The 26,104-nt window shown below is 35.8% G+C and overlaps 2 protein-coding genes across 10 annotated transcripts in view; one reads left to right on the top strand and one right to left on the bottom strand.

Moving 5' to 3' along the window:
- LOC132907252 (UDP-glucosyltransferase 2-like) overlaps window positions 1–4,357 on the top strand; it is a 273,020-nt gene extending 268,663 nt beyond the window's left edge. For both annotated transcript variants that reach the window (XM_060960166.1, XM_060960165.1), the window contains 3 exons: window positions 1,158–1,389; window positions 2,009–2,237; window positions 3,867–4,357. In XM_060960166.1, coding sequence (XP_060816149.1) covers window positions 1,158–1,389; window positions 2,009–2,237; window positions 3,867–4,158 — 753 coding nt within the window. In that variant the 3' untranslated portion in view covers window positions 4,159–4,357. The remainder of the gene's footprint in view (window positions 1–1,157; window positions 1,390–2,008; window positions 2,238–3,866) is intronic.
- The window catches only part of LOC132907254 (calcitonin gene-related peptide type 1 receptor-like), a 167,051-nt gene that overhangs the window by 107,795 nt on the left and 33,152 nt on the right, over window positions 1–26,104 (bottom strand). For 5 of the 8 annotated variants that reach the window (XM_060960176.1, XM_060960168.1, XM_060960173.1 and 2 more), the window contains one exon: window positions 5,041–5,155. In XM_060960176.1, coding sequence (XP_060816159.1) covers window positions 5,041–5,155 — 115 coding nt within the window. Of the gene's footprint in view, window positions 1–5,040; window positions 5,156–7,619; window positions 7,689–10,095; window positions 10,344–26,104 lie in introns of those variants that run through there. The other 3 variants (XM_060960170.1, XM_060960172.1, XM_060960171.1) reach the window with 2 other exon arrangements.

Here is a 26,104-nt window from a genome sequence, read left to right as displayed (position 1 = left end):
CAACTGCTCTCGGTATTAAAATATTATCGAGCAAGTACCGAAGACTACAATCCAAGAGATTAGAGATACGCCAAATTTAAAAACTTTGCAGCTATAATCTTTCGTAAAATGTGTTTGACCGAAGCTTTTCACCAGACACGGAAGAGAAAAACAGAGAAATTAAAGTACAACGACAAAGTACCTTGTCCAAAGTGTAATAATCTCGGGGTACTATTAAGATGATTGGCCAAGATTATGATGCAACGTGTAATTACCATAATGCATTCGAAGTTCTAAAAAAGACTTCGTGTCCGGTAGGCACGCAACTAGTAATCAATTCGCTACACAAGAATTATTATTTCTTCGTTCACGATGCTTAATTACTCTTTAATTCATCACCAATTGGCTACTAATTTTTCTTTTGTTAATGAGATCAAATTATTTCAATACGACGACTCGTATATACACCGACGAAGAATTACCATAGAAAAGTTTTATGTGAATATTCTACGACATAAAAGATATCTTGAAATTTCATTGGCACTGTAACGAAACACGAGTGCCACGATTATATCGATAAAATTTGAAACCAATACGAAAATGTATATAGAAAATACAAGATACTTATTGCAAACGTGTAATTAATAAAAAATTCGTATACATTCGAATCTTAAGCGTATAGAAAGCTTCAAATTAGTATGGCAACATTGAATATCATAAAAGATATAACTTAGAAAACACGAAGCTGGCACCCCGCTGGGGGTAGCCACCCACATGCTATATTTATTTTATTTTATTTTTTTATTCACCAATGAGATATAACACTTTACCAAATGTCCTTCAGGACAAATTGTAAAAACCAAAATAAAATAAAAAAAAAACATTGAATATCGAAGTTTATTAATATAACGGATATTTAAAATGCAAATCTACTTTGTAGTCTCTGTGGAACATCATATACTTATACTGTAATTTTCATACATATTTCCAGATTGGCTTCACATAATGCCATAATCTCATAGTGACGATCGAAATATTTTGAAAGACACGTATAGTATATTCATAAAAGACGTCTACGGATGTTCGAATACTTTTATGAGCCTGTGAAAAAGTGAAAAATTCTTCGCAATCCGCGCCGAAAGAAAGTACATCTTCATACATTTATCTTGAACCAACAGGAGCTGAAGAAATGGCTAGACGAAAGTACACACGGTTGCATATTCTTCACGTTTGGATCGATGGTGAGGATCGAGACGTTCCCTAAACCTCTTCTTGAAACTTTCTATAAAGTTTTCGAGAGAATCGCACCTGTTCGAGTGCTCATGAAGGTGGCGCAAAAGAAGGATCTGTTACCTGGATTGCCAAAGAACGTGATGATACAATCCTGGTTCCCTCAACCGACTGTATTCAGTGAGTAATTTAATAAATTTAATTTTTTATTCTTTTAGTATATTTTTCATTCCTTTAGTATAAACATCGTATATACGTATACGCTCGCAAATATCGAATAATCATTTGTTAACGCGTGAAATAGTAAGATACATGTACACATGTATGTCGTCTATAACATGGAATAATTTTTATGTTCGTGTATTCGCGTTGTGTTTTTTCCTTATTAACGAAAATTGCATCGACTCGCGCGCCAAAAACGTTCGATTATTATATCGTATGGAAATAAAAATTTTGATCAAACTCAGTGATATCATAAATTTAATTAAAATACTTTGAGTGTAAAATTTCCTGCTATCGTTACGCGACTAATTTTATTTTGTCACATAAAAATAGACATTTGGATCGAACCTGATTACCTATCGATGGTATCATCACGAAGGAGTTGATAATCATCAATTTCGTGGACGATATTTTCAAAAAAGCATAGAAAAAATTGCCATATTTTAAACCATTATTTACAATCATTTTAAAGATAGCACATATATTTCTTGATTTTGGAAATTGGCGTAAGAACGCGATATACGATAATTAGGCGAGAAGAGAAAAACATTTTGTTTTTTTTTTTTTTCAATTTCAGAGCACAAAAATGTAAAGGCGTTCATAACGCATGGAGGTCTAATGGGTACGCTAGAAGCGATCTACTTTGGCATCCCCATGATTGGAATTCCTCTGTTCGGTGATCAGATCACGAATTTGAGAAACGCAGCTAGTAAACATATTGCCGTGAACCTTGGCTCTGTGGAGAATGTCACAGAGGAAAACCTTTACAACGCGATTGATACGATCTTGCACGATGAAACGTATAGGTAAGTACGCGTGCTTTTATTAGTAATTTCGAATGTTTACTATACTTGTAATGTACAACGTGATTAGAGCGCGACGTTAACAAGTTTAAACACAAAATGACCGTATACCGAAGAAAAGTTGTCAATTTATTTCCATATTCTTCTGCATATTTCTAATAACGTTTGATTATTTTTAATCGATTTTTTAAAATATAAATTTCTTTAATTTCGATCGTATAAAGAGCTAAGTATTTTAATATATCTAACAGTATGGACTAAAAAATGGGATCTATAAATCTGAAGGTAAAACGTGTACAAAAGAAAGGATTGAAACCTTCTTACTAACTTTATGACACTGTTTTTGAATTTATCCTATACTTTTAACAACATTCGATAGATCTTAATCGATTTTAACATGAGTTTCTTAATTAATTCTCAATTAATCGAATAATTTTACTGTAATTTCGTTATATCGTTCTCTGGTATCTCAGCATTTTGTATACACATCCAATGCTTTTGTTCTTATTAATTTGCACGACTGCAGAATTTATTTTTGAAGATTCCAGCAGTTACCGAACTTCACGCTAAACTTTCTCAATTTTGAAACTTCATACACGCAAACACCGATTCCAGACACTTTCCCAAGTTGGAAGACGCGAGATTCGCAAATTCACAGCTGTTCAAACTTTAAATTTACATAACTACACGTACATATCCTAATTTCTCAGCTTCTTATTTATTTCCATCTAACTTCCTATACGTTTCTCACTTTCTCCTTCCATCCTTTCCATTTCCATATTTTTTACTATGCAACACCTCTTTCTTACATATCTTCCTACTTTGCGTACACCATTTTCGTCTGTTTCCTCGTCCTTTGTAGCCTTTTATTATTATCTTCTCCTAACTCTTAAGAATTTTTTCCCCGTAACTATGCGTCGCTATTGCAGTTCTATGTTCTAGCTCGCCATTTGCTTCTACTTTTCTTCCTCTTGCCGTAACTACCCCCTTTTTACTGTCTATTTTGTAGTTCCTTCCTTTGCAATAATTACCTCTCATCGTTGCCAATTTATGGCTCGCCGTGCCATTTCGTTTTACCCATTGTTCCTCGTCTTATTATCTTCGACTATTACAATTTTACAGTTTCTCTTCTTACCACAATTATCCCTTGTTAGCGTAATTTTATCGTTTGAGTCACTCGGAAGTGAAATTGGAAAATATAGAGAAATATTAATTTTCATGGCGTTACTTTGTAGGTTTCGTCTGGAAATTGACAGTTCTTGCGATTAATCGGTTTACCGAAATATGTCGCTTCGAGAAATGAAATTCTCAAAAATTACATCGATGATAAACAATTAAATCTTGAAAATTGATGCGATAAAAACGAAGCCTCCAAAGTAATTTCTACGTCTTCATCTTTGTCTTACTTCCAGCCATATACAGCGTAGAATCTTCTCGCTTCTATTCTTACCACGAATTTATAAATTTAGGATCACAGGGTATATCTCCCTTAAATTTTTCCCAACATTCGCAACGAACTTTTCCAGCAACATCCACCCTGCAATTCTCCCTCTTTCGCCGCTGTTCTCCGCCAAAAATATCACGTTTCCCTACGTCATTTTGTTCTAATACCTTTGATTCACAAATTTTCAGATCGAGCATGCAAACAATATCGAAGATATTCAAAGACAGACCCATGAGCGCCATAGACACCGCTATCTACTGGGTCGAGTACGTTGCTAGAAACGGATTCGCTGTGCAATCACCGGCTATCCACCTTAACTGGTGGCAACAGAATCTGTTCGACGTTTACGGTTTCGTAATCGTCTGTCTGGTGGTTGTTTCCTATATCGCCGTTTTCCTGGTTAAAAAACTGAAGAACCGTATATTTGGATGTAAACCTTGTACAAAAAAGCAAACTTCTGAGTCGAAAAAGAAGAAATAAATTGCCTTAACGCGTGCGTGTGTGTAGGTATGAATGTGAATCTTTCTACGCGTCGTTTATATCGTAACTGTTTTGTACATTCAACTCGATTTGCCTTTCTTAAGAAATCTTCTATAACAGGTATCTCTGTTATACACCTGTATAATTTTTGTAAAATATTAAAATACCGTTCAAACATATATAAATATGTACATATATATTTTACCGTAATAATTATATTGTTCCTATTTCCACTATATCGTTAATTTATAATTAGACACGTTGACTTGGATTGTCTCTGATTTGTATTTTAACCCCCAAAATGACACGGAGTTTTTTAATTGTAATTCTTTTTAAATGGCGAGGAGAAAGAAACGAAGGAAAATTCTTGGTTTCAAAATTTTCACCGTAAAGCGTACTGTATCGTGATAATCGGCCGAGTACGAACAATTAAGATAATATCCACAAATTTATATTACTTTATATTACTCGAGAGAATCTCGCGATCGTCTAAAAATATGCGACGTTTTAAAATTTTCACTTTCCTTTTACGTCGCGTAGGCTCGGATGTCGCAGACTCGCAAACACGTCGGATAAAGTTAAAAATATATTCCCGCTCTTAAACAAAGAAAACACGAAAATAACATTTCGAGTGTTGACCTGGGTTTATTACGTTGCCGCACGCGACAAATTTCAATAAACCTTGTCAACTTGAAATGCGCGTTCTCAGTGGGCGGCACGTACAAGAATTTGCGTTTTTATATTGGAATTATTCCCGTGATTTTTAATTTATCGCCAGAAAATCCGACAGCACCGCAATTTGACTTAATGAGTTCTCAAAGGCGAACGTTTCAAGGATGAAATGTCTATATCGTCAAGTAACCAAACACGAATTAATCCTACCTGGTAGTGGCGTGGAATTCATGGCCAACTCCAAACATTCCAGCTCCCTTTCGTGCACAATACGCTGAAACTCCTCACCCAAAAGGGTAGTGCCTACGGTCGTATTCACTGGCATCTACAACGAAGCAATTTTTTAATGATTCGTAATGTACTTCTTCGTTGAATTTCATTCTTTCACGGTGCAACGAAGTCGCGGACAATTCGCAAGCTTCTTGTATTTCTGACGTCGGATACACGTACGTAAAAACGCGTAAATACTATCAATTTTTCGTGGGCAATAAATTTCAATAATTACGCAATATGCATATATATAATAATACGTAAGATTTATAATATTATACTTTTCATTTATGCTACACCGTGCAAGAGTTAAAGCGAATGAGATAAAAAATAAGCACGTGAAAGTAACTACAACGCGATCTAGTTTTACGTGATTTCAAATTGGTAAATATAATTTGATCGAAATGCTTGAGAGGTGATGCTTCAAATAAAATATCGTGTTATTTGATTTGTAATTATCTTGGAAGTTGTTTCGACAAACGAATACACTTTCCCGTAAATTATTTTATTGCCCGTCTATCAAACGAATATCTCCTTTGATTTCGTTTATTTAAATAAACATTTGGCGAGATAATTTCGCAGATAATTTCTACCTCCGTTGTGTGAACTGCGTCAGAAGTACAAATTTCCACACTCGCGCAAACGTAACATACACAGTTCTGAGAATAAATCTTATTGTAAAATGATTTACGTTTATCCTTTAAAGTATAACGTTGAAAGTTAATTGAAAGAGTTGATTCAAGAGAAAAGACGTTATTTGAGAACGATTTTGACACGAAAGATCCTTCCCATAAATTATTTTTTATTCGTGATTAAAAGTGACACGCTGTTTCTACCTGTTACATCTTATTTCTATCTCGAATAAAATTCATCTAGTTATTATTTATACCAGTTTAATAATTTTAACGCATTAGCGAATTGTTAAGATGTGACTTCTACAAGAAACTAACGAAACCAAATTTATATAAACTTCCGTTCCATCAACTATCGTAACGAGCACTTTACTTCGCATATTTTACACACACGTATTTCTACATCACGCACATTCTGTGCATTGTTGCGCCTTGACATTTTTCATAAATGCATAAAACTTCATCGTTCGCGCGCTATAAATCAAAGAGAAAATTGTTACCGGAAGCCTGGAGAATCTCTTAATCAAGATGGAACAAGCAGATCGTGTCTTCTGCTCAAGATTAACGATGCACGTTTCCCGAGCAGCTCGATCAATGTCGACAATAAAAAAAGGCGATGAAAATTCTCGATGATAAAAAAAAATTGTAAATTTCTTGAGAAATTGTCATATTCCAATCTGACGTAATTAAAATAATTGTGCGACTGATCACAACCTACTTGTCATTCGATGATATTCAACAATGGCATCCCGCGATTAAATATGCCGATAAACGTCTGGTCATATTTTACAATCTCGATGCGCTGATAATTAAATTCAACGTGAAATTAGAATATCAATCAACGTAGAAGCTTCCACGATTTCTGAATAGAGATCGTTTCAACCGATATACCGTGGCTGTAACAAGTTCATTGGCGAAGCGAGTTATTGCGTCCATTCTGACGACAAGACAGGAAACAATAAGTTACGTTTTGCAACGCAACCAGACTCGATTCTGCAGAGAAATCGCGTCTGCTTATCGTTTCTCTGATAGATCTATAGATCGCGAGCCAACCTACGTAAATGCGGATCCTGCTCGTTATTATTTAATTAACTATAGCTTAATATCATTTTAATGCAGACGGATATTTAATGTTTTAACATTGAAATTTCTGAAATGTCTGTATTCGTTCGTTGATTAAAATGACTTGCAATTATCTGAGAATAATATTTCTGAAGGAGAGAAAACGAAATAAAGTGCCGAACGATGTAGCGTTTATCGTATACAATTTTGGTTGACATTGATCCTCTTATTCAAACGAGAAGCAAAGTAAAATCAATAATTTTATAGCCGAGCGCAGTGATTACACAATCCTCGAGTCTATTGAAGAACTTTAAATATGAAGCTCGTAATGAGCGATGATGTGTGGTAAAGAAAAGCAAAGAACGAACAAAGTGTTCATCGACATTGATCGATCATGTTTAACGCGACTAAACATCAGAATTCTACGTTAAACATACAACTTCGTAATTCGTTATTTTCCACGTCGATTCACTCTATTACACGTTTCTTTTCCATTTTAATGATTCGGATATTTGAGAATAAGACGCTCTCAGTCTCGCCTCTATTCATCGTAGCATAGATAGAAATAAATGTAACAAGATTAGTAAAAGAAAGTTAACTTCTGCGTGAAATGTTAGAAAGCATAATTAATAATAAATTAAAATTAGTCACGGTAAATTAGTAACAGTTAATCCGCATTAGTCAATAAAGAGAGGAAAATGAATCATAGTGTTAGTAATGAAAACAGAAGTTGCTTCTCATTCTGTTTAGTGAAAAAGTAAGGAGAAGAGTATTAACGAAGTTTATAAACAGCGAAAGAAAACTAATATCGAAGAAATAAATTACCGTTTAATCCGTAACAGCGGCTCACTTAGATATCCCCTGAACGTAAGGCACGCGTGCAAAGAATTGAAACTAGAAAAAGAAAAAAAGCGAGGAAATTAAAAAAAGAATGCTGTCGAACTGAAAGGCAGACACGGACCGGGTCTCTAGATCCACGTTCATAATCGATCTTTTCTTCAGCCCGATTCCTAAATTACAGTTTAAGAATTTCTAACGAGAATTCGATTTCCTTCCAAAGCAAACAGAAACGTTAGTGCTTGATGTACGCTTTGAAATTTGACGGCTTACCATCTTTAATCATTTCCACGCTTCGCTCTTTCTTTATAATCGCTCAACTGACTCGACGATCTTCGCTTCCATCGTGCGAGATATTAGATTTAAGAATAAACCATCGATAACAACGAATCGCTGGTTTCTGCCAGATTTAATGAATTTTTCTGACAACTATACAGAGCGATTCGCGTAAGCGTTTTAGTTGAAATTGAAGCAAAAATGACAAGGAAAAAAGATAAATGACATAGAGAAATCCATTTATCTACGCTTTGGCATCTTTCGTAAATACAACGATGCTCCAAAAAAAAAAAAAAAAAAAAAAAAGAAAAACGCGTGTACATCTTTTCAAAGTTCTAATTTAAGTTACTATGGTACATCGTTTATTATAAAAAATTTCTGTTTCTCTATTTTTTCATCGGACAATATCGTGCGATTTCGCGTTTCTAAAGCAGACGTGGATTCTGCCCATAACAGCGGTTTCACGTGAAACACATCGGGGAATGCCATCCTGTTAAAGCAGTTCCAAAGGACTTGCGGACTATACATCGCTCTTCATTTACATGGCAAAATGGAAGGCGAAGCGCTCCGCGAAACTTGGTCGGTCACGAAAATTGAATAGCAAGTTCCGCAAGTTCTCGCCTCCTGTTTCGCCTCCATCCCAATTTCGATACACTCGATCGGGGACCACTTTTCCCCACGAAAGTTTCCGTACAGAGGAAAAAAGAACGACTCGCGGGACCAGTTTGTAAAAAGATAACATTCTTAGTCCTGGAATATTTTGCCTGCTGCGACAAACAGGCGGAATTTAACCGGTGAACATTTGGAATTTGTTGCTCCTCAAAAGTAGGTAGCTTAAGGTGTTTGTATGCTCAGCAAGAAGATGATATTTCGACGTTTGTTTAGAATTTCGTATTCGATAGGTATGGATGAAATTGGCAATTTCGTCTGCAGATAAAGGAATTTCCCCATCTTACAACTTTGCCAATTTTAACGTTTAATTTTGGAAGTTCATTTAAGTGGATGAGACGAATACGTAGCTTCCATTTCTTAGAAAAATATCAATTTGCATAAATATTTTCAGTCTACTAATTACTTATCGTAATGATTAACACGAGATAAGCGAGCAATTATAAAAAAAAAAAAAATGAAGGAATATTCCTCAATCATTCAGTTTTAAAGAAATATACCTACATGTTCGTCTAACTTCCACCGTAATTAATTTCATTGATTCCGACATAATCGTATAACGAGCCGCGAATGGTAATTTAATGCAACTTTATGCTCTAATGCAGCTTTCAATCCGAGTAGAGAAATACCATTTGCTTGACGAAACAAAAGGGACAAGGAGGAAGAAACCTTTAGTGTGTTTAACAAACAAAAGAACATTTCACTCGAAATGGAAGAAGATTCTTAACAAACGAAACTCGCTTTCCGCTCAAACTGCGTCTGAAAGGGAATTTCGAATCCTTTAACTTCCCAGTCGAACACCTTGGTAATTAAAACGCAAAAGCATCGTTGAAACTGACTTAACGGCTTTCCTATTTATCATTGTCACCTTCAAATTCTATTTATTTCATTCGTTTCGATCTGTGATAGAAACGATTGATGCAAGAGATTGATTGGATTTAACGAGATTGAACAAATTTACATTGCGCTTTACCTCAGGACAACATTTTTATTAAATCGCGTATAACAAATACGGAGATGGTTCGAGAACGACAATAACATACGATACCAATTTCGAAGAAACGATCTTTAAGGATAGAACGATTTGTATCGCGAAAAAAGTAGCAAGATAAATTTTACAGCATACGAGCTGCGCAAAAGAGTTTCTGAATGTTCGCCTTGAACGTACTATAGTTTTCGTTTTTGCACTTGCACGCCACATGCGTCCCAATTTTGCCATTATATCCATGGCAATACGCTAGTAAGTCGCCGTAGGGCATATTGTAATTAACTACCTCGTTAACATTTTGCATAATGGCATTGAAAGTTGCTGAAATTTTATCGACAGACTAAAGGTAAATGTTAATAAATGGTAATCACAAATTCGTCATTTTAGCACTCAACTATTTCGAATTATATTTCTCTTTACGAAAGAAACTCGTATCATCGGAGAAAATATATTTTAGTTGGGAAGAAATTTCGATGTCAGATGCGTGTACTTGGTAGAACTATTCGTAAGAAAAATGTAGATTGGACGTACGTGTTTGTAGATTCGTTGGTTTTAAAAAGTAATTAATTTCGACCCACGTATGGCTGAGAATCGAATCACTATACAATCGAAACGAAAGCGCATCCCATACTACTTGTCAGACCAGTAACGGATTATGTTACTAAAATTCAGTATCGCTCTTGCAGCGTATAAATTTCTTAGCGAAAACTCGCGAATCATTAACTCGCAACGAATACACATATACGTTATACACAATCAACCGTGAAAAACATGCTACTACATCCATTCAGCGGAACGACGACGAATAGTAAACATTCTACGTTTCAGTTTCATCCGACAACCGCAGATAGACGCGCACCGTACTTAGTATAGCACGCTCGATAGATTCAAATCGTCGGGACGTACAAATTGACCGTACGATTGGATGTTGGCAAATCGTCGGATAAGTGATATCGTGGAATTTCCAACACCTAGAAACCGACTATCACGATACGCATGTATTTCCGCAGTGACAACTTCAAATTTCATCTACTCGATAGAATCGTGCTTGACAAATCGAACGCCTCTCGTGAATTTTTCTGTTGGATAACTGGAACAGTTTTTCCTTCTCTTCCCTTAAATGTTTACCTGTGTTAACGCTAGAAATAGAAAGTTTTCCAGGTCCATATACGCACCGGAAGTAAAACCGGATTATAATCGATACGAGATCGCGATATGACGCGACTAAACGAGCACGCGTTCCTATTTTAAAATCTCTCTATTTTAATAAAAGACTACGTTGAACTTGTCACAAGCGTCGGTATAATTCTAGTAATTCTAAGAATATCGAAACTCTTCGTTTTAACTGGTTGGAGACAAGCCAGTCGATCATTCTATTCGGTGGAAAATTGCAAAGTTACAACAAACGAGTTAACAAACTCGCCAGTGTAACATCGTAGAATTGCAAATTTATAAAAAAAACATTATAAATTGCGGCTTATTATTATGCAAAGAGATCCAAATGTAGGAATATTTATAGACAATAACGTACGTGTGAAGATCGAATTTAGAAGGAGTGCGAGACGCGCGTAGCATAATTGCGGCGTCGAGGCTCGATACCGGTAGAAAATGAAATTACACGCAGTGTGATTTAACAAAACCTGCTTCGTAGTTTTGCGCGCGATCCACGTGATCGATTCTGCTCTCACGTCCAGCGGAATTACGTTATCGATTCCTGGCATTCGCGTGTCACGCAAACGTCATACACACGACCACCGTATGCATTTACGTCGAAGCCGATGCAGCCGTATCAGGAGTCCGGTTTCATCTGATTTCCCACTGTGACTACAAAAGCAGACGAACCACCCTGTTGACTGCATCCTGTTTTCCCCGGCGTCGATCGAATCGCCACGCTATCCCTTCCGCGCTATGCCCTATAATCACTGTAGCTCGCGCACGCATTTCCAGATCCAACGATAAAACAATTCGTACAGAATGTTTCGCAATATTTTCGCACAATATAGGGACGTTACGAAGCTTGGCTATCGAGCTAAAAATTCAGACACCTCCATATCGTTTAGAGTTTTGTTAAAGTCGAAATGTCCCGGCGAATTTTAACGCTTCGACCACCAAAATGACCCGGAATCTCGGAATTTTTTTCTTTACAATTACTGAAAATGTTAGGTTGTCCGACAAGTGTCTTTCTTTCGCAAACGTGCTTTTCACAACAGTGAACATTTATACAAACGTGAAACCAAGTCTGTGAAATGTCGCGGTGTTTATCTCGACAAACAAGATGGATGGTATATAATGCGACAAAATAATATAAAACAGAACGCGTTGTACGTTTATTATTTCCTCATAAAACGAAAGAAACATTTCGGACAACTTAATATATACAGGTATTTTCAGCAGAATTAATGTTGATTTTTATCTAGATAGAGACATGATTATATGATCTATTTACTTTAGCTTAATAATATCATCTGAATTAATAATAATAATAATATATGTACTCGTTTAGCATAATATATTAACTTACGGCTATCGCGCTGTGTTTTAGTCAACACAGGTGTAATATTCCGTTTACGAGAAACTTATTACCATATGCCCTATTTCTAAGCTTATGTTCTATTCATGTAGGCAAAACACCCTTGTTTTTAATGCGATTCGAACGCAACAGTAAATCGATTTGGCTTGTTCTTCGTTTAAATTTTGTAAAAACCGTGGGTACGGTCCTCTGATATAGCATCTGGAAGCTCGTTACCGAGCGCAGCTGAACAGAAAACGTTACGCAGTTTCCAACTCCTGATCACTGCAGATCGTACATTGATCGGTTTTGTTGATCCTAAAAAACATGTTCTTTTTGTTGCTCGGAAACAGCACCTGGCAATCTGCTTTGCCAATCTGAGTCGAACTATGGTATTCTGATAACGTGTATTGATAACGTTGACTGTATATGTGTAGTTCTGGCGTACAAAAGTTTCTAGGTTTTTGATGTCTTTGTAGAAGGAAATATCGTTTGCATTATATCGATTTATATGCGAAACATTTAGATACGTATTACAGGCCGATAATCAAAATATACTAAAATGTAGCAACGTAATAATAATATACAGTAGCTGCAAAATGTATCGAGGCGCCGTTTTATTTATTGTAACTTGTTCAAAAATCCAAACTACGCGACAGATAAAAACACGTCGATTATCTAACTCGTACATTATCTCTGGTAGCATTTTGTTTATCTTTCATGAGCTCTTAATCGTCTAGTTTTATCCTCGGAGGAACAACGTGAAGCTTCAACAAACTGCCGTTGTTGATGCACGCTAAGTACATCAATTACATCGTAAGACGTGAAATCCCTAACGCTATGTGTTTTTGCAATGTCTACATCGACTCCACCGTTATCTCGGTAACCCAAAACGGACAGACCATTAATCTTCTCGTTTGTGAAGTTTTGTCGACCAGCTCTATCGATTTGCGTTCCATTTCTACATATTTCTACATTCTATTTGCTAAATTGCATGATCTGTATCGAATAAAATACGACAGAAATTTGTTGGAAAATTAGTGCGTTACATGCCAACACGATTAAGATGTTCTCTATTAATTTTATACATTAAAAAATAAACATTTTGTTGCATATGTCCTACATATTTCTACATTCTATTTGCTAAATTGTATGATCTGTATCGAATAAAATACGACAGAAATTTGTTGGAAAATTAGTGCGTTACATGCCAACACGATTAAGATGTTCTCTATTAATTTTATACATTAAAAAATAAACATTTTGTTGCATATGTCCTACATATTTCTACATTCTATTTGCTAAATTGCATGATCTGTATCGAATAAAATACGACAGAAATTTGTTGGAAAATTAGTGTGTTACATGCCAACACGACTAAGATGTTCTCTATTAATTTTATACATTAAAAAATAAACATTTTGTTGCATATGTCCTACATATTTCTACATTCTATTTGCTAAATTTTATGATCTGTATCGAATAAAATACGACAGAGTTTTGTTGGAAAATTAGTGCGTTACGTACCAAGACGACTAAGATGTTCTCTATTAATTTTATACATTAAAAAATAAATATGTTGTTACATATATCGCTTCATATATATATAATTGTTTATATAAAAATGTTTAATGTTTTATAAGTGACCGTATATTTTGGAATAAAATACAGCAAAGATTAGAGAGCATCTTGAAAATTTAATGTACGAAATTTAATGTTCATAATTTGCGTTATTAAATTTCACCGACGAAGTTGAAAATAATTATCAACGAAATGCCTGTATAATGATGAAAATGTAAAAATTAAAATATAATTACTGTCCGATATTTCTATGCCGCTTTGAAAATCCTAGAAATTTGTTCTCCCCCTCGGAATTTACATATCTATCAATAACGATGGTCGTTCCAATGTTTCAGAAGCGGCGGTAATCGAATCGAGAAGCAACAGATGCCACGTATAACCTGTTGCCATTTGCATGCTTGTCCAAACATTCGGTTTAGCAATGATGCACTCTGACCCGAATGGAATTGATGTTGGTGCCCTCTAAAACCAAGGGTTTACCGTTGCTGTTTCTGCTTTGCAACGCCTATATATCGGCGTCTTGCGCGCAAATTTATCACTGCAACGGCAGCTTAACAAGATGAAAAATTAATTTCACTCGATACGCGATGACGCGACTCGATATATTATTTTTCTGTTCTCAGGTATCTTACGCAAAAGGTAACGCGTGCGGCGAAATCTGAGCATAATTTTGATACAATAAAATTGCATGAAAATTCTAATTTGTTTGGATATATTTCAACACTAATCGATAAACAAACAATATGAGAATAACGATAGGTTACGTAATTTTATATTTCTATTATTACGTAATTGCTTTCTCTCGCGCATATACAGCCATTGTTCTATTTTAACAAACTAATTAAAACAATTTTAATGCACTGCCTCTACTCGTAGCATCTTAATTTCATAGCTTCTGCAACAGCGCCGCAAACACTTTAATTAAAATTTTTCGAATTCCATGCATACTAAAATAGGTAGGAAAATGTACGTAGCATGTGAAACAAATTTTGGCGGTAATCCAAATGTTTGATGGATTTTAACATAATACATGGATGCTAACAGATGCTTCTCTTACTACGACGAATACCAAAATTAATTCCCTCTAAGCTCTTTGAACTAGTCTCTCTGTTGTATTAAAGCTTTTATCTTCTAACTGATATTCCATTTAGAACCCCTTCTACTTATACAATTTAAAGCCTCACAAACACTCATTGCCTCTTTAGGAAAATAATCACAGTTGATGAACTGTATTTCCTCTATAATACAGTTCCCGTTAATATCATTTCGTATCTGATACTTAATATCCAAACTTATCTTTAAACTAATATATTTAGAGGCCTGAAATATCATAGTTCAATGTAACAATCGTTTCGACCAGTTCATAACTCTTCATAGAAATTTTATAGATTCACAAGGGTGCGTTCTTGCCAATTTAAACGATTTCTACTTAAGTATGAAAGACTGATCTTCTTTATCGCGTATCTTCTCTACTTCCCACTTTCTTACAATTCTTCTACTTTCCTATAATTTTCATACATCGGTTTCGAGTTTGTTATACAGAGTATTTTAATATTTAACGCATTTTCCAGAATATTCAGAGTATTTTTGTCGTACGAGCGATTAATCCGTCGAACCGATGATCAGATATACTTCACTCGTTCGTAGTTCTAACGTTGCAACGAATTCCAGAACTAAAATTAGATCGGCAATGGAAAGTAGACAGGAGGTGTAGTTTACTCACCAGTAACGTAATACAACGTCAACATCGGATTACAAACAAAAGTATCTGGTTAGCAGAGAGACCATAAAGCACAGAGCTTTTTGACGAGAATGATCATTAGCGAAACACGACACCGCATTCAGAGCGACGCTCATTTCCACCAGCAAAATTTCGCCATTGAATTGGTACGGTGAAAAACGAGCAAAGGGAAACCTATGGAACATCCGCAATTCTCCGAATGTCTACATCGATAGTACGAAGTTAGAACGTCGCTTCGTTGTTGGCTCATGACGAATTATCGCAGAAAGAGCCAAACGTCTGTCAGGCGTCTCCCTTCGATACGAGTTTCCGTGATATTCGTTGGACCGGAAAATAACGAGGAGAAAAAATCGAGTGTCGAGAAAATGTAAGAAACCTTCGCTCTTACTCGTAATCAAAAATTACGCAAATATTCCTCGATCTGGCTCAGGGACGAACGAAAAAGACTATCCATTAGAGAGATCCTCTTCAAACTCAATTATAATCGTGCTTTTATTCCGGCTCAATGTCTCCCGATTGCCCGCGATTTTCGAACAAGAACGTCATCCATAACCCACAATGAAATTCCATTACGCCGAGCAAAGTAAGCTTCGTCGTTGCACCCTTCCTTTTGTCCGCAGGATCTCGGACATCCAACGCCCATATTCCTATAACCTTTTCCTTATACGTAAATTCTCTCGATAGCTGTCATTCTTCAACGCGTTGATTGCCATCGACAACCTACGTTACCAAATTTTTTAGAACCTTATTTTTGCAATGAGATAGATTTCATGGACTAGAAAATTTTCGGCACTTCGTGAATTAGAAAAAGTGAAATAACATATTTTGCAAAATTTAAATGTTCCCTAATTTAAAGGTAACGAGATCGTAATGAGAAATTAACGTGTATGAAATTGTATTGGATGCGAATGGAAATCAGTGGACGTGTGAAGATGTGGTTGCCAACGAGCTGCAGGTTTATCGTACGATTTTAACACGTAATATGTATAGTACATAGTACGTGGATTTCTATGCATTTATAGCAAATTTATATGTCTACGATTTGCATATGTAAATATAGAAAAATGTATAAAATCTTCAAGATTCTTTTACCGTCTTAATTACGTGATACGATCGTACACTCGTTACACGATAGTGTCACGTACCAACTTTCCTTTTGCCATGTGGTACGCCAGATGTGACGGTCCTTGTAAAATTCCACGTAGTCCGGACGCCAAGACCTATCCATTGTTCTAGTAACTCGCAGCAGGCCTAAGAAGACGACATAAACCGAATCTGTTCAGTTTCAGTTTTCTTCACTTAAACATTTTCGGTTTACAGATGGTCCTTATGTTTGTTGCACTCGACTCTTACCTAATACGGAGAAAGCGGGTGCCTGGCAAGATAAAACTTTTCCCATAAACAAGGATGCCCACGAGCCATATCTAGCTCTCCTTGTCTTTACTACCTAATTCATTTACCAATGGGCATCGCGGATCGTTACCCTCACTTTTCCACCAAAAAGTGTGGACAACGAATCCGCGTTCTGAGTTCCAAAGGGAACACCCACACCGAGCTTTCTTCTTTGATGGTACGAGACCGTTTAGACAGTTCTATTTCTAATTTCAATCCGGTTCTATTTCTAATTCCAATTCAGTCACAATATTGACCTTTGTAATAAAAACTCTGAGTCTAAAGAATAAAGATTATACTAAAAAATCAACAGTCGTGTAATTACTTAAAAATTACGTGACAATAGCAACGTCGCTGTTGTTGTTTCAGTTGGGATTTTTATCGATTAATTATCACGAATTCGATTGAGTTACACTGCCCTCGTTGTGGATTTTGGACATCAAAGCAGAGGGTGGTATGATGGATTAATACTTCGATACTCGTGTCACCCATATTTGGCGACACGCGATATGTGAGTTTTTATGGATGTTCCATCATTTATGGATGAAGGACGAATTTAATATACATCTCTTGCCTTTAATGGAAGGCGCATTTAATGGAAGGATTAATACGTTCAGATGAGAATTAATCTATCGTTATACAATGTGTACTTACGAATGAATGGCAAACGTCGTAATGGTCGATAGAGAATAATTATTTTTAATCTTGGAATTGTAAAATGCAACGATCTTTCTCTTAAGAATAAGGAATAAGACTTCAACGTTTGTATTAAATTCGAAGAATAACATCTAGACTCTATTAAACTTGATCAACAAAAGGAGAACTCGTCTCTTATCCGAGACGTACGCGATTTCCAGCAAAGGGATAGGAAAGTATAATTCGTCCGCGACAGTAGCGAAGAGACAGGAGAGACACGCACGCACACTTACAACTCATCACTCCGCTGACAGAATCAATTTTCTCCTTCCGAGATGTTTTTCCACAAAGAAGAACGCGATTCCTTTGCGCGTGCTTCTGCTCATTCACTTTGCCAGAGAGTTTAAAGAACGCGATACCGGTTAAGCTCGCATGTTTCCAAGGAATACTTGCACGATATTATGGAAATAGTTATAAATCGAAGTACAAAAATACTTCTTTAAAGAAGCGAGTCACGTTACTGATGAAAATATTAAGAAGAGAGAGAATATTAAGAGGTCCTGTCATCCTTTCGTTAACTGATCATTTTTATTTCTCTGACCGAAGCACATGGTTTCATTAGAGAAAGGCGAAAATGTGTTCTAAATTTTTATACCAAGATAAAGAATTAATTAAATGACAAATAGCTCTTGAAGCACAACTATGAATATTAATTAATATTTGCACTTCGAATTTTATTTCATTTTCGTTACCAGCAACTTTTAAGTGTTTAATTTGAAATTTACTTTAACTAAAAAATAAGACAATTTAAATAAATAAAGGAAGAAAGAAATTCACTTAGATACCAGCTTTATTCACATTATTATCGTATTTTGTAATTTTTAAGTGCATGAAACAATCTCCAGGATGCAATCCTGCTTTTCTTTCGCGCGTTTCACAAAAAAGGGTGAGACTGAAAGAATGTCGAGTGGAACTCGACGAAGAAGCTCCTGAGATAAAAACTGAGATCGAGTCACACTCGACATAGGACTGCAAAGGGTTAAAGACGTAATTATCGACACCTTTGCGCTAGACTCGCGTGACAAAAGCTATCGCATCGATTCGATACGGTCTATACAACGAGATTCCAAGGAAGAATAAAGATATCGACGCGTTCATAAATTCGTTATAAACTTTGTTAGGCCAGTAAGTTCGGTCGTTTCATATTTATTTGCTTCATTGGAAATGGCGATACGAAACGGGCACGATGACCGTGTATATGAATATTACAATATCTGTGGAACAATGCTGAATCGACATCAAGGCTATCTTCGTGTCCTGATAAATCTTAAATTTCATCGCGCGTTTAATCGAAATTCAGGATGGAAGAATTTGCGTGATACAAGGAGTTGGTCGCAAATAATAAACACTTGCATGATCCCACTTAATTATTCATTCGTGCGTGAAGTGATCTGGAATTAATGTCGACTGAAAGGGTATCGAATTGATTGACGGGCGAAAGAATGTGGAAAAATGACGTACGATTGCGTGGAACGAATAGGAAATCAAGCGAGTGTCAGCGAAAGCAAATCTCCGTGAAATATTTCGCAGGAAGAAGCTTCGATTCCGTATTCCACGCAGCATGTTAGAATCCTGCGATCGGATTACCTGGGAATATCGCGCCTTCGCGTCTAAAAGTGGCGATAATTGAATGAAAAGCGAAGAATTTCACTTGCCACTGTATTGCGAAATTGTTTTGAAAAGCGACAGAAAATTGTAGAATTATTATGGGAATATTCTCCGTACATTTACTTTATTACAATTACGAAGTACGCTAATAACACAATGTTAGAGATAATTATTCTATCAAAACGTCGCTTCCGTATTTTCCAGTTGTCGTATTAATCTTGTCATATGATGTTTGATAATTCGATCAAGAATATTAGGAACGTAGAAGAACTGATCAACAAGGCAACATTTCGCTCGCGATCTCTCTTTCAAATAACTTCCAGTTTATCGAACTCTGGTTTCTAACATCGTGGTCATGAGAAGCAATTCCTAGCGTCTGTCTAAATTCTACAATTTTCGGAAGCTGAAGAAATTGAAATATTTAGGCAAATAAGGACAAGAATAATGTTTCCCCCGTCACAAAATCATCGACAGAGGCAACGAGATCAAACTAATATGATTCCAGGCCACATCGGTATCCAAGGTAACGAGGAGGTCGCAAACCAGGTCGCTAAACAGGCCGCCACGTCCTCAAATTCGAATGAATATTCTATGACCTCCTTCGTGGAACGCTTCGTTATATATCCTAAAAACTGATTAATCCAGCGATGATAAAAAGATTGGAGACTATAACAGCACTCGCCCACGTTAAAAACATCGGCGACTCGCTCTTCCAAAAATAAAATTTAATCCTCTTATTGTTCAGGAAAGACCAAGTCGCTGTTACTCGCATGCGAATAGACCACGCAAAATTCTCTTACTTTTATTTATCGACAAAAGATGTATGCGAAGATTGCAACGTACCAGTCACAGGGGAACATCTTATTTTATCCTACCAGAAGTATAACGCGCGTCGCACGAAGCAGAAACTGAATCCGTGTACCAAAAACAATGTTAAGAAGAACAGAATCCACAAACTGCTAAAATTCATTAAAGAAATCAAAATAATCGACACGATACTTTAAGCACATCCGCCTGTATCGTCAACAGCCTCGCTGTTGACGTTAAATCTAATTATATAAAAAGAATTCTTTTATTTCTGCCTCGAATTCTTTTTATAGCTTTATAAAATAATACTGAATTGTTTTGTTTATGTTCCTTAAAATTGTTGCGTTTACGCAATTTCTACTCGTTAGCAGATAATTCTACTTGGCTTCGTGACACTTCTCAACCTTTAATCGACGAACAAAATTTTAAAAAGATCCCTAAATGTTCGAAAACTCTGATTCTCCGTCTGTGTGATTCTGTTTCTCGTGAAACAGCGAAAATCGTTTTACGTAAAAATAATAGGGGAAGATACAGGCGTTAGAACGAGGTAGTAGAAAGGTGTGCAGTGGAAATTCAGTCGGTTAACTAGGTGCAAGGACGCTCTCCCGTCAGATTTTCCGTGGTAACATGCTAGAACCAGGAAATGAAGAGGATTCGAAGAAGAGAGAATGGTTTACGAGGAGGCACGTAGTTACAAGTTCCGCGCTCGCTTAAACCGGGCGAGTTTCCTTTTACGAGAGTTCACTGTGGAAATATCTTGTGTCCCAACGAAAGCTCAGCTCTACGATTTCGCCAACCTCTTGCCGTTAGAAAAATATTTCTGTACTTTGAGAGACGAACATTCAACGACGCTTTCTTTTTTGATATTCCAAACTAATTTTGATACCACAGAATTCTATTCGTTGTCACTTCGGACTATGTTCGGACGATGTGTTCGACTCGATAATTACTTGCACTGGTTTCTTAATGTAATAGTTAAACTTTAAAAATAAGGAACAACGTTCTCGTAATTTCCTTGAAATGTTTCTTCCGATAAAATCGAATTTTCTCTTCGAGTTCACCAAGTCAGGGCCAATTTATTTCTTTTATTGCGCCGACATTATCAAGAGACTGTATCTTATTCCTTCAGCTGTTCAATTCGATTCGATTTGATAAATTGTACCTTTCGACGCGAGCTATCGTCAGGTATCGTCCGAAAGAAAAACGAAGAAAAATAAACCGGCAATGGTGAAAGTAATAAATAGAGAGCGGATATTTATGCGAATACATATTTTTATCGACACAGCTAAAGAGATTGAACCAAAGAAAAGATTTTTCATCCATCAAATATTATAACTAAAGTACGAATACTTATCCAAATTCTTTTTTTTTCATTTTACTAATTTCCCTTTTTTTTTTTGGATATAATTAAAAAAAAGGAGGAATCTAGAAATTTGTTTCGTTCGCTAAATATTACAGAGAGTATTACACTGCGAATATTTTGCATATTTTTGCGCATCGAGTGCACTATCCGTATTTTCAATTTCTCTGAACTTTACTGGTAAACGCATAAATATCCGCAACCTATTTATAGAGTAAAGTACATAAAACATGAAACGTACAAAGCGAGCATCGTCCAACGAAACTACGTAAAACCAATTTTTGAAGAAACTTTATTAAAATAGCGAAATGAGTGAAACAGCTGCTTGCAAGTGTGTATTCTCTCGAAATCGATTTTTATAGGCAAGAAGAAACGCAATTACCGGACAAATTCGTGTCGCAGATGCGTGTAACTCGTCGATCCAAGAGATTATTTCACGGAAATCGATTAACGAGATTGAGCAGGATTCGTGCGTGAAAATTCTCAGACTGATGAACTATTCAGAATATAAAATAAAAGAAATAGATAAAAAGATCGATGCGTATTTTGAAATAAAATGATATCCAATATACAGATAATGGCTAAAAAGATTCTCTTTAATATCAAATATTGTTATTATTATTATTTTTTTTTTTTTTTAGAAAAATATCTAACCGCAACTATCTTTTTGCAAACGAATCTCTTTGTACAATTTCCATGAAATAAGAGCTATGTGACACACGGTAATATTTACGTTCTCGGAATTTTTATCGAGCTCGTTGCGCTTGTTTTTCTTCGAGACAAAAACTAAATTACTTCCGTATACAACGTCCGATATAATGCACTTTATTAATAGATCGGCAAACTGTTTCCATACGCCTAAAGTTCTCGACGTCAATACGATTTCCAAGCAAGTGGCTAAATCACTGGAACAAATTTATACAATTCCTACTTTAATTACGAATCTTCATTTTGTAATAAAATAAGCAGCACTTATCTTTCGATCTCATATTTTAATTCTGTATCATCGCGATTAACGTGATAATACAGAATTATCCACCAAAAGTTTCTTTCGTTTCATAAGGTGTTAATAGATGAACAACAATTTCTGTGTTTTATATTATTTTATTGAATCAGGTATGATCCATTTCGTTCTATTTTTCTATTATTATGTTCGTGCATAATTCGATAAATTAATATAAAAGAAAGAACATTGCGCGTTTATTATTTCCTTATAAAACGAAAGAAACTTTTCGGACGACCTAATATATAATTTCGTAGCTGTTTTAATTTCATTTAATTCTCTTTGTTGCCAAAGTTTCACGTATACTTCTTAGAAACTTCGTTGGATCTGAAATTGTTTGGTTACACTTGTTTCATTTGTATTCGTTCCGTAATCGAAGAGCATTCTACGATACGTACACATATCCTTTTCAAATGCTGTTGTCGCGTAGCAAATGAATAATTTATAGAGCAACTCATCACGACCATAAATTCATCGGTGCTGTTACGTAATGCTGTCACAGGCTGCCTTGCTTGGGATCAAGTCATGGAACATATTGTGCATATAATTGCAATGACTACGACGCGAATCTTCCGATCTGGTACCTCGTCCGATATATTATGCAATTCGATACATTTGTAACAATTTATCTGAAAATTCGCAGTTGCTTTCGTTCGCAATGATTTCGCGCTAATTGTATCGGTTTACGCATTTATTTGTTACAATTCCGGTTTGCTAGACGAGCGACGCGCAATATCGTAGTCCAAAAATCATGGATTACGAAAATTGCACGGTTCCATCGATCACGCGATGCAGAAACCGAAGAATATGAAAGATTCGAAATTGTGGAAGAACAAGAGGAGAAAGAGAAAAATAAGAATATATAAATTTTATGATTCCACCGTCTCCTTCGATGAATTTTATAATCCAAAAGTTATAAAGTAGGAGACTCCACAGTTCCAATCGAGTCTCTGCTTGTAGAAGAACTTATTATTCAAAAATCATGGCGCGTAGATTTCCGCGGCCCCACTGTCCTCTCTGCACCTAATTTCGTACGTACTTCAGAATTCACTGAATGTACAATTCTACTATATTACTTTGCAGACATTGTAAAATCCGATGTCACTCCCTCGTGTGCAACGAATTGAACGTACGATCCAAGACGAATTCCAAGCCAATAATAACAACTAATAAAGTCTGAAATAGCTGGAACTGTGTTTTACAAATTCCAGAACCATCATCCACATCGTTCATTGATAATATGGCACGTGTCTCGTTTTATGCCTTCGATGCGACGCGACAGCCTTTACGTTTCCAGTTCATGAAATACAACCTTTCACGGGATTTCGTTATTTCGAAGAGCGTTTTATGGTTCTACGATGGTCGTAAACAGATTCTACGACTCGAAAATAACTCCTACTGAATTCTACAACCACGATGCTCCTGCGTCTTCTTTTGACTTCGATCTCCTCAAAGCTTCTATTTATTTCATCTGCAATATTTTTATTAAACGTCAATATAAGCGAAGAATTGCCAAAGATCTAATTTTAATTCCATCTGTTGCATGCTTCCTCCTGTTGCTTTCCTTCCATCTTTTCTTGCATTCCGTGTGAAAATTCGCCAACTTTATCCGAACGATTCCTCGTCGTCGGAGCTTCGACTATCGAAGGAGAAGACTTTAAGGACCGTATCTTGGCAACCATGAACGAGAATCAATTAAAGCTAAAACGCGAAGCACCGTTGCCAGAAATAGCGTAATAGCAGTTAATCATCGAGAGTCATCACGAAGCCGTGTGCGGAATAAATGCTTATGAACACACCGGTAAAACTCTATCGGTATATTTTTATCGACGAGTCTATTTCTTTGGCCACTTTATAGCGGCCGAAATAAAATCTTTTATACGCTTCTCGAGATAATAAACGTATCTCGAAATCGACCAAGGCGTATGAAATATATGTTACAGAGGAGCATTTTGGATAATTAGCGTCATTCGTCGTCCGGTAATTCTTCGAAATTATCGCATTCGTGATAAGGTAATTTCAGCTTGCAATCGTGCAAACGAGAGCCAGCAATGCGAGCTTTAATTAATAAGCTAGAGAAATGCTTTCGGAACGACAGTAGGTGCAAATTGGAGCGCAGGTGTACTGGCGTTAAACTCTAATGAAGATTTTTAGGGTGGTTCTATGTGCATGAAAATGAGAATTATATTTCAACAGATATTAAAACATGGACAGTGGCTGAATATTTGGTTTAGATTTTTAGCTTTCTATTACAAAGTAACGGAAAAAGTGGATTTTTGAAATAAGATGTGAAACTTTAAAAATGCAATATCTGTTACTATTATTTTCTCGTTTATTAAAGTAATATTAAACTGATACGAGATAACATTTGGAACTGCATTTTGGATTTTGTAACTGCAAAAACAGATTGTATTTCGATACAATCTTTTATGTACGAAATAATAGGAGTAGATTTTTGAAACAATTCCATGAATTTTTCAAGAGCACGATGATCGCGTTTGCCTCGTAACACGGTGCGGTTGTGCACGTATCACTATCTATCAGAGTGTTCCTGGTTTAATGAGGAATCACGTTCGAATATTCTCTCTGATAGCAACATTTCTGACAACGTTCGCAGACTGCTAAGTGAGCTGACCATACTTCGTCGATGTCGTAATTAATGGAACACACAGAGGATCGGTAAATCTCGTTAAATGCACCGACGTTCAGCGGTATCGTTCGTCGTTCGACTGAGACGGCATCGGATTTCTCGAACGAGAGAAATTCCACTTTTAGGGAAATTGTTTGCCAGAGAAGATCCGCGTTGCTAATTAAATCCGTCATTTCGTTGATTAAGCACGAATTCTGAATAACCGTGGCGACATTGCTTACATCCTGTTAACGAGTTAAACGAAGAATTAAAGAATTAAACGAAGGAATTTATTTTTCCAACTTTCACGCACAATATGTCCTCGATGAGATATTTAATTTTGTAAGAAAACACGATCGTTAAACGTTCGTAAGATTATGTTAGCGTGACCAAAGTGGACGTAATATTCTTAAGTGCCGTTTTATGGAACGTAAACGAAAAAGAATAAAAGAAACGCACGTAAGATGCAAATACGCCGGAATTGATAACAAAAACTGATATTTACATTTACTTAAACTCGTGGCTAAGAATCGTGAACAAGGACTGGTTATTCGTTAACATTTTATTTCGCGATACTTCTTCATGTTGTTGATTCAAACGCGAAAAGTTTCACTTTTTTCGGTGCATTTAGATACATAGATATATCAAACTATAAAATTATAAAACTTGTATTCATTTTGATATTGAGAAGATTCATTGCCATTTGGAAAATTCTAATATCTTTTATTCCTATAATACATAGTTTATTATCAGATAATATAACAACTTTCCTGATTTATTTACTCAATGATAAGTTGCCTCAATGATTTTTTACCGAATAAAATAAACGTGCAAAGTTTTTACAATTCCACCAAAATATTTATTTGTGTCATTATTCTCAAACTTTTATAGTTTTGGGCGACTGAATTTCACACACGTTCAGTGACATCATAAATCAAGAAATATCACGACGCTCACGATCGCCAAACAGATTTATAGTGACCTATTTGAATTTCATGCGAATGCACACCGAATACAATGTTCTTCTGAATACAGCATTTAATATATTTTGAAGCTCAGCTCTTTGAAAATTGTATTTATTATACAATTATTTATCGTATTATATTTTTATCATATTGTTATATTATTATACGCTTATTTCGCTTCGCGATCCTGTTAACCAAGAATATTATTATTTACAAATCGATTTCGCATTGTTTTATCGATTTCCGTCA

Source organism: Bombus pascuorum, chromosome 5, assembly GCF_905332965.1.
Source record: "Bombus pascuorum chromosome 5, iyBomPasc1.1, whole genome shotgun sequence".
In the NCBI taxonomy this organism is placed as follows: domain Eukaryota; kingdom Metazoa; phylum Arthropoda; class Insecta; order Hymenoptera; family Apidae; genus Bombus; species Bombus pascuorum.
The sequence above is the reverse complement of the archived record's forward strand: the minus strand, read 5'-3'. Positions and strand labels throughout refer to the sequence as shown.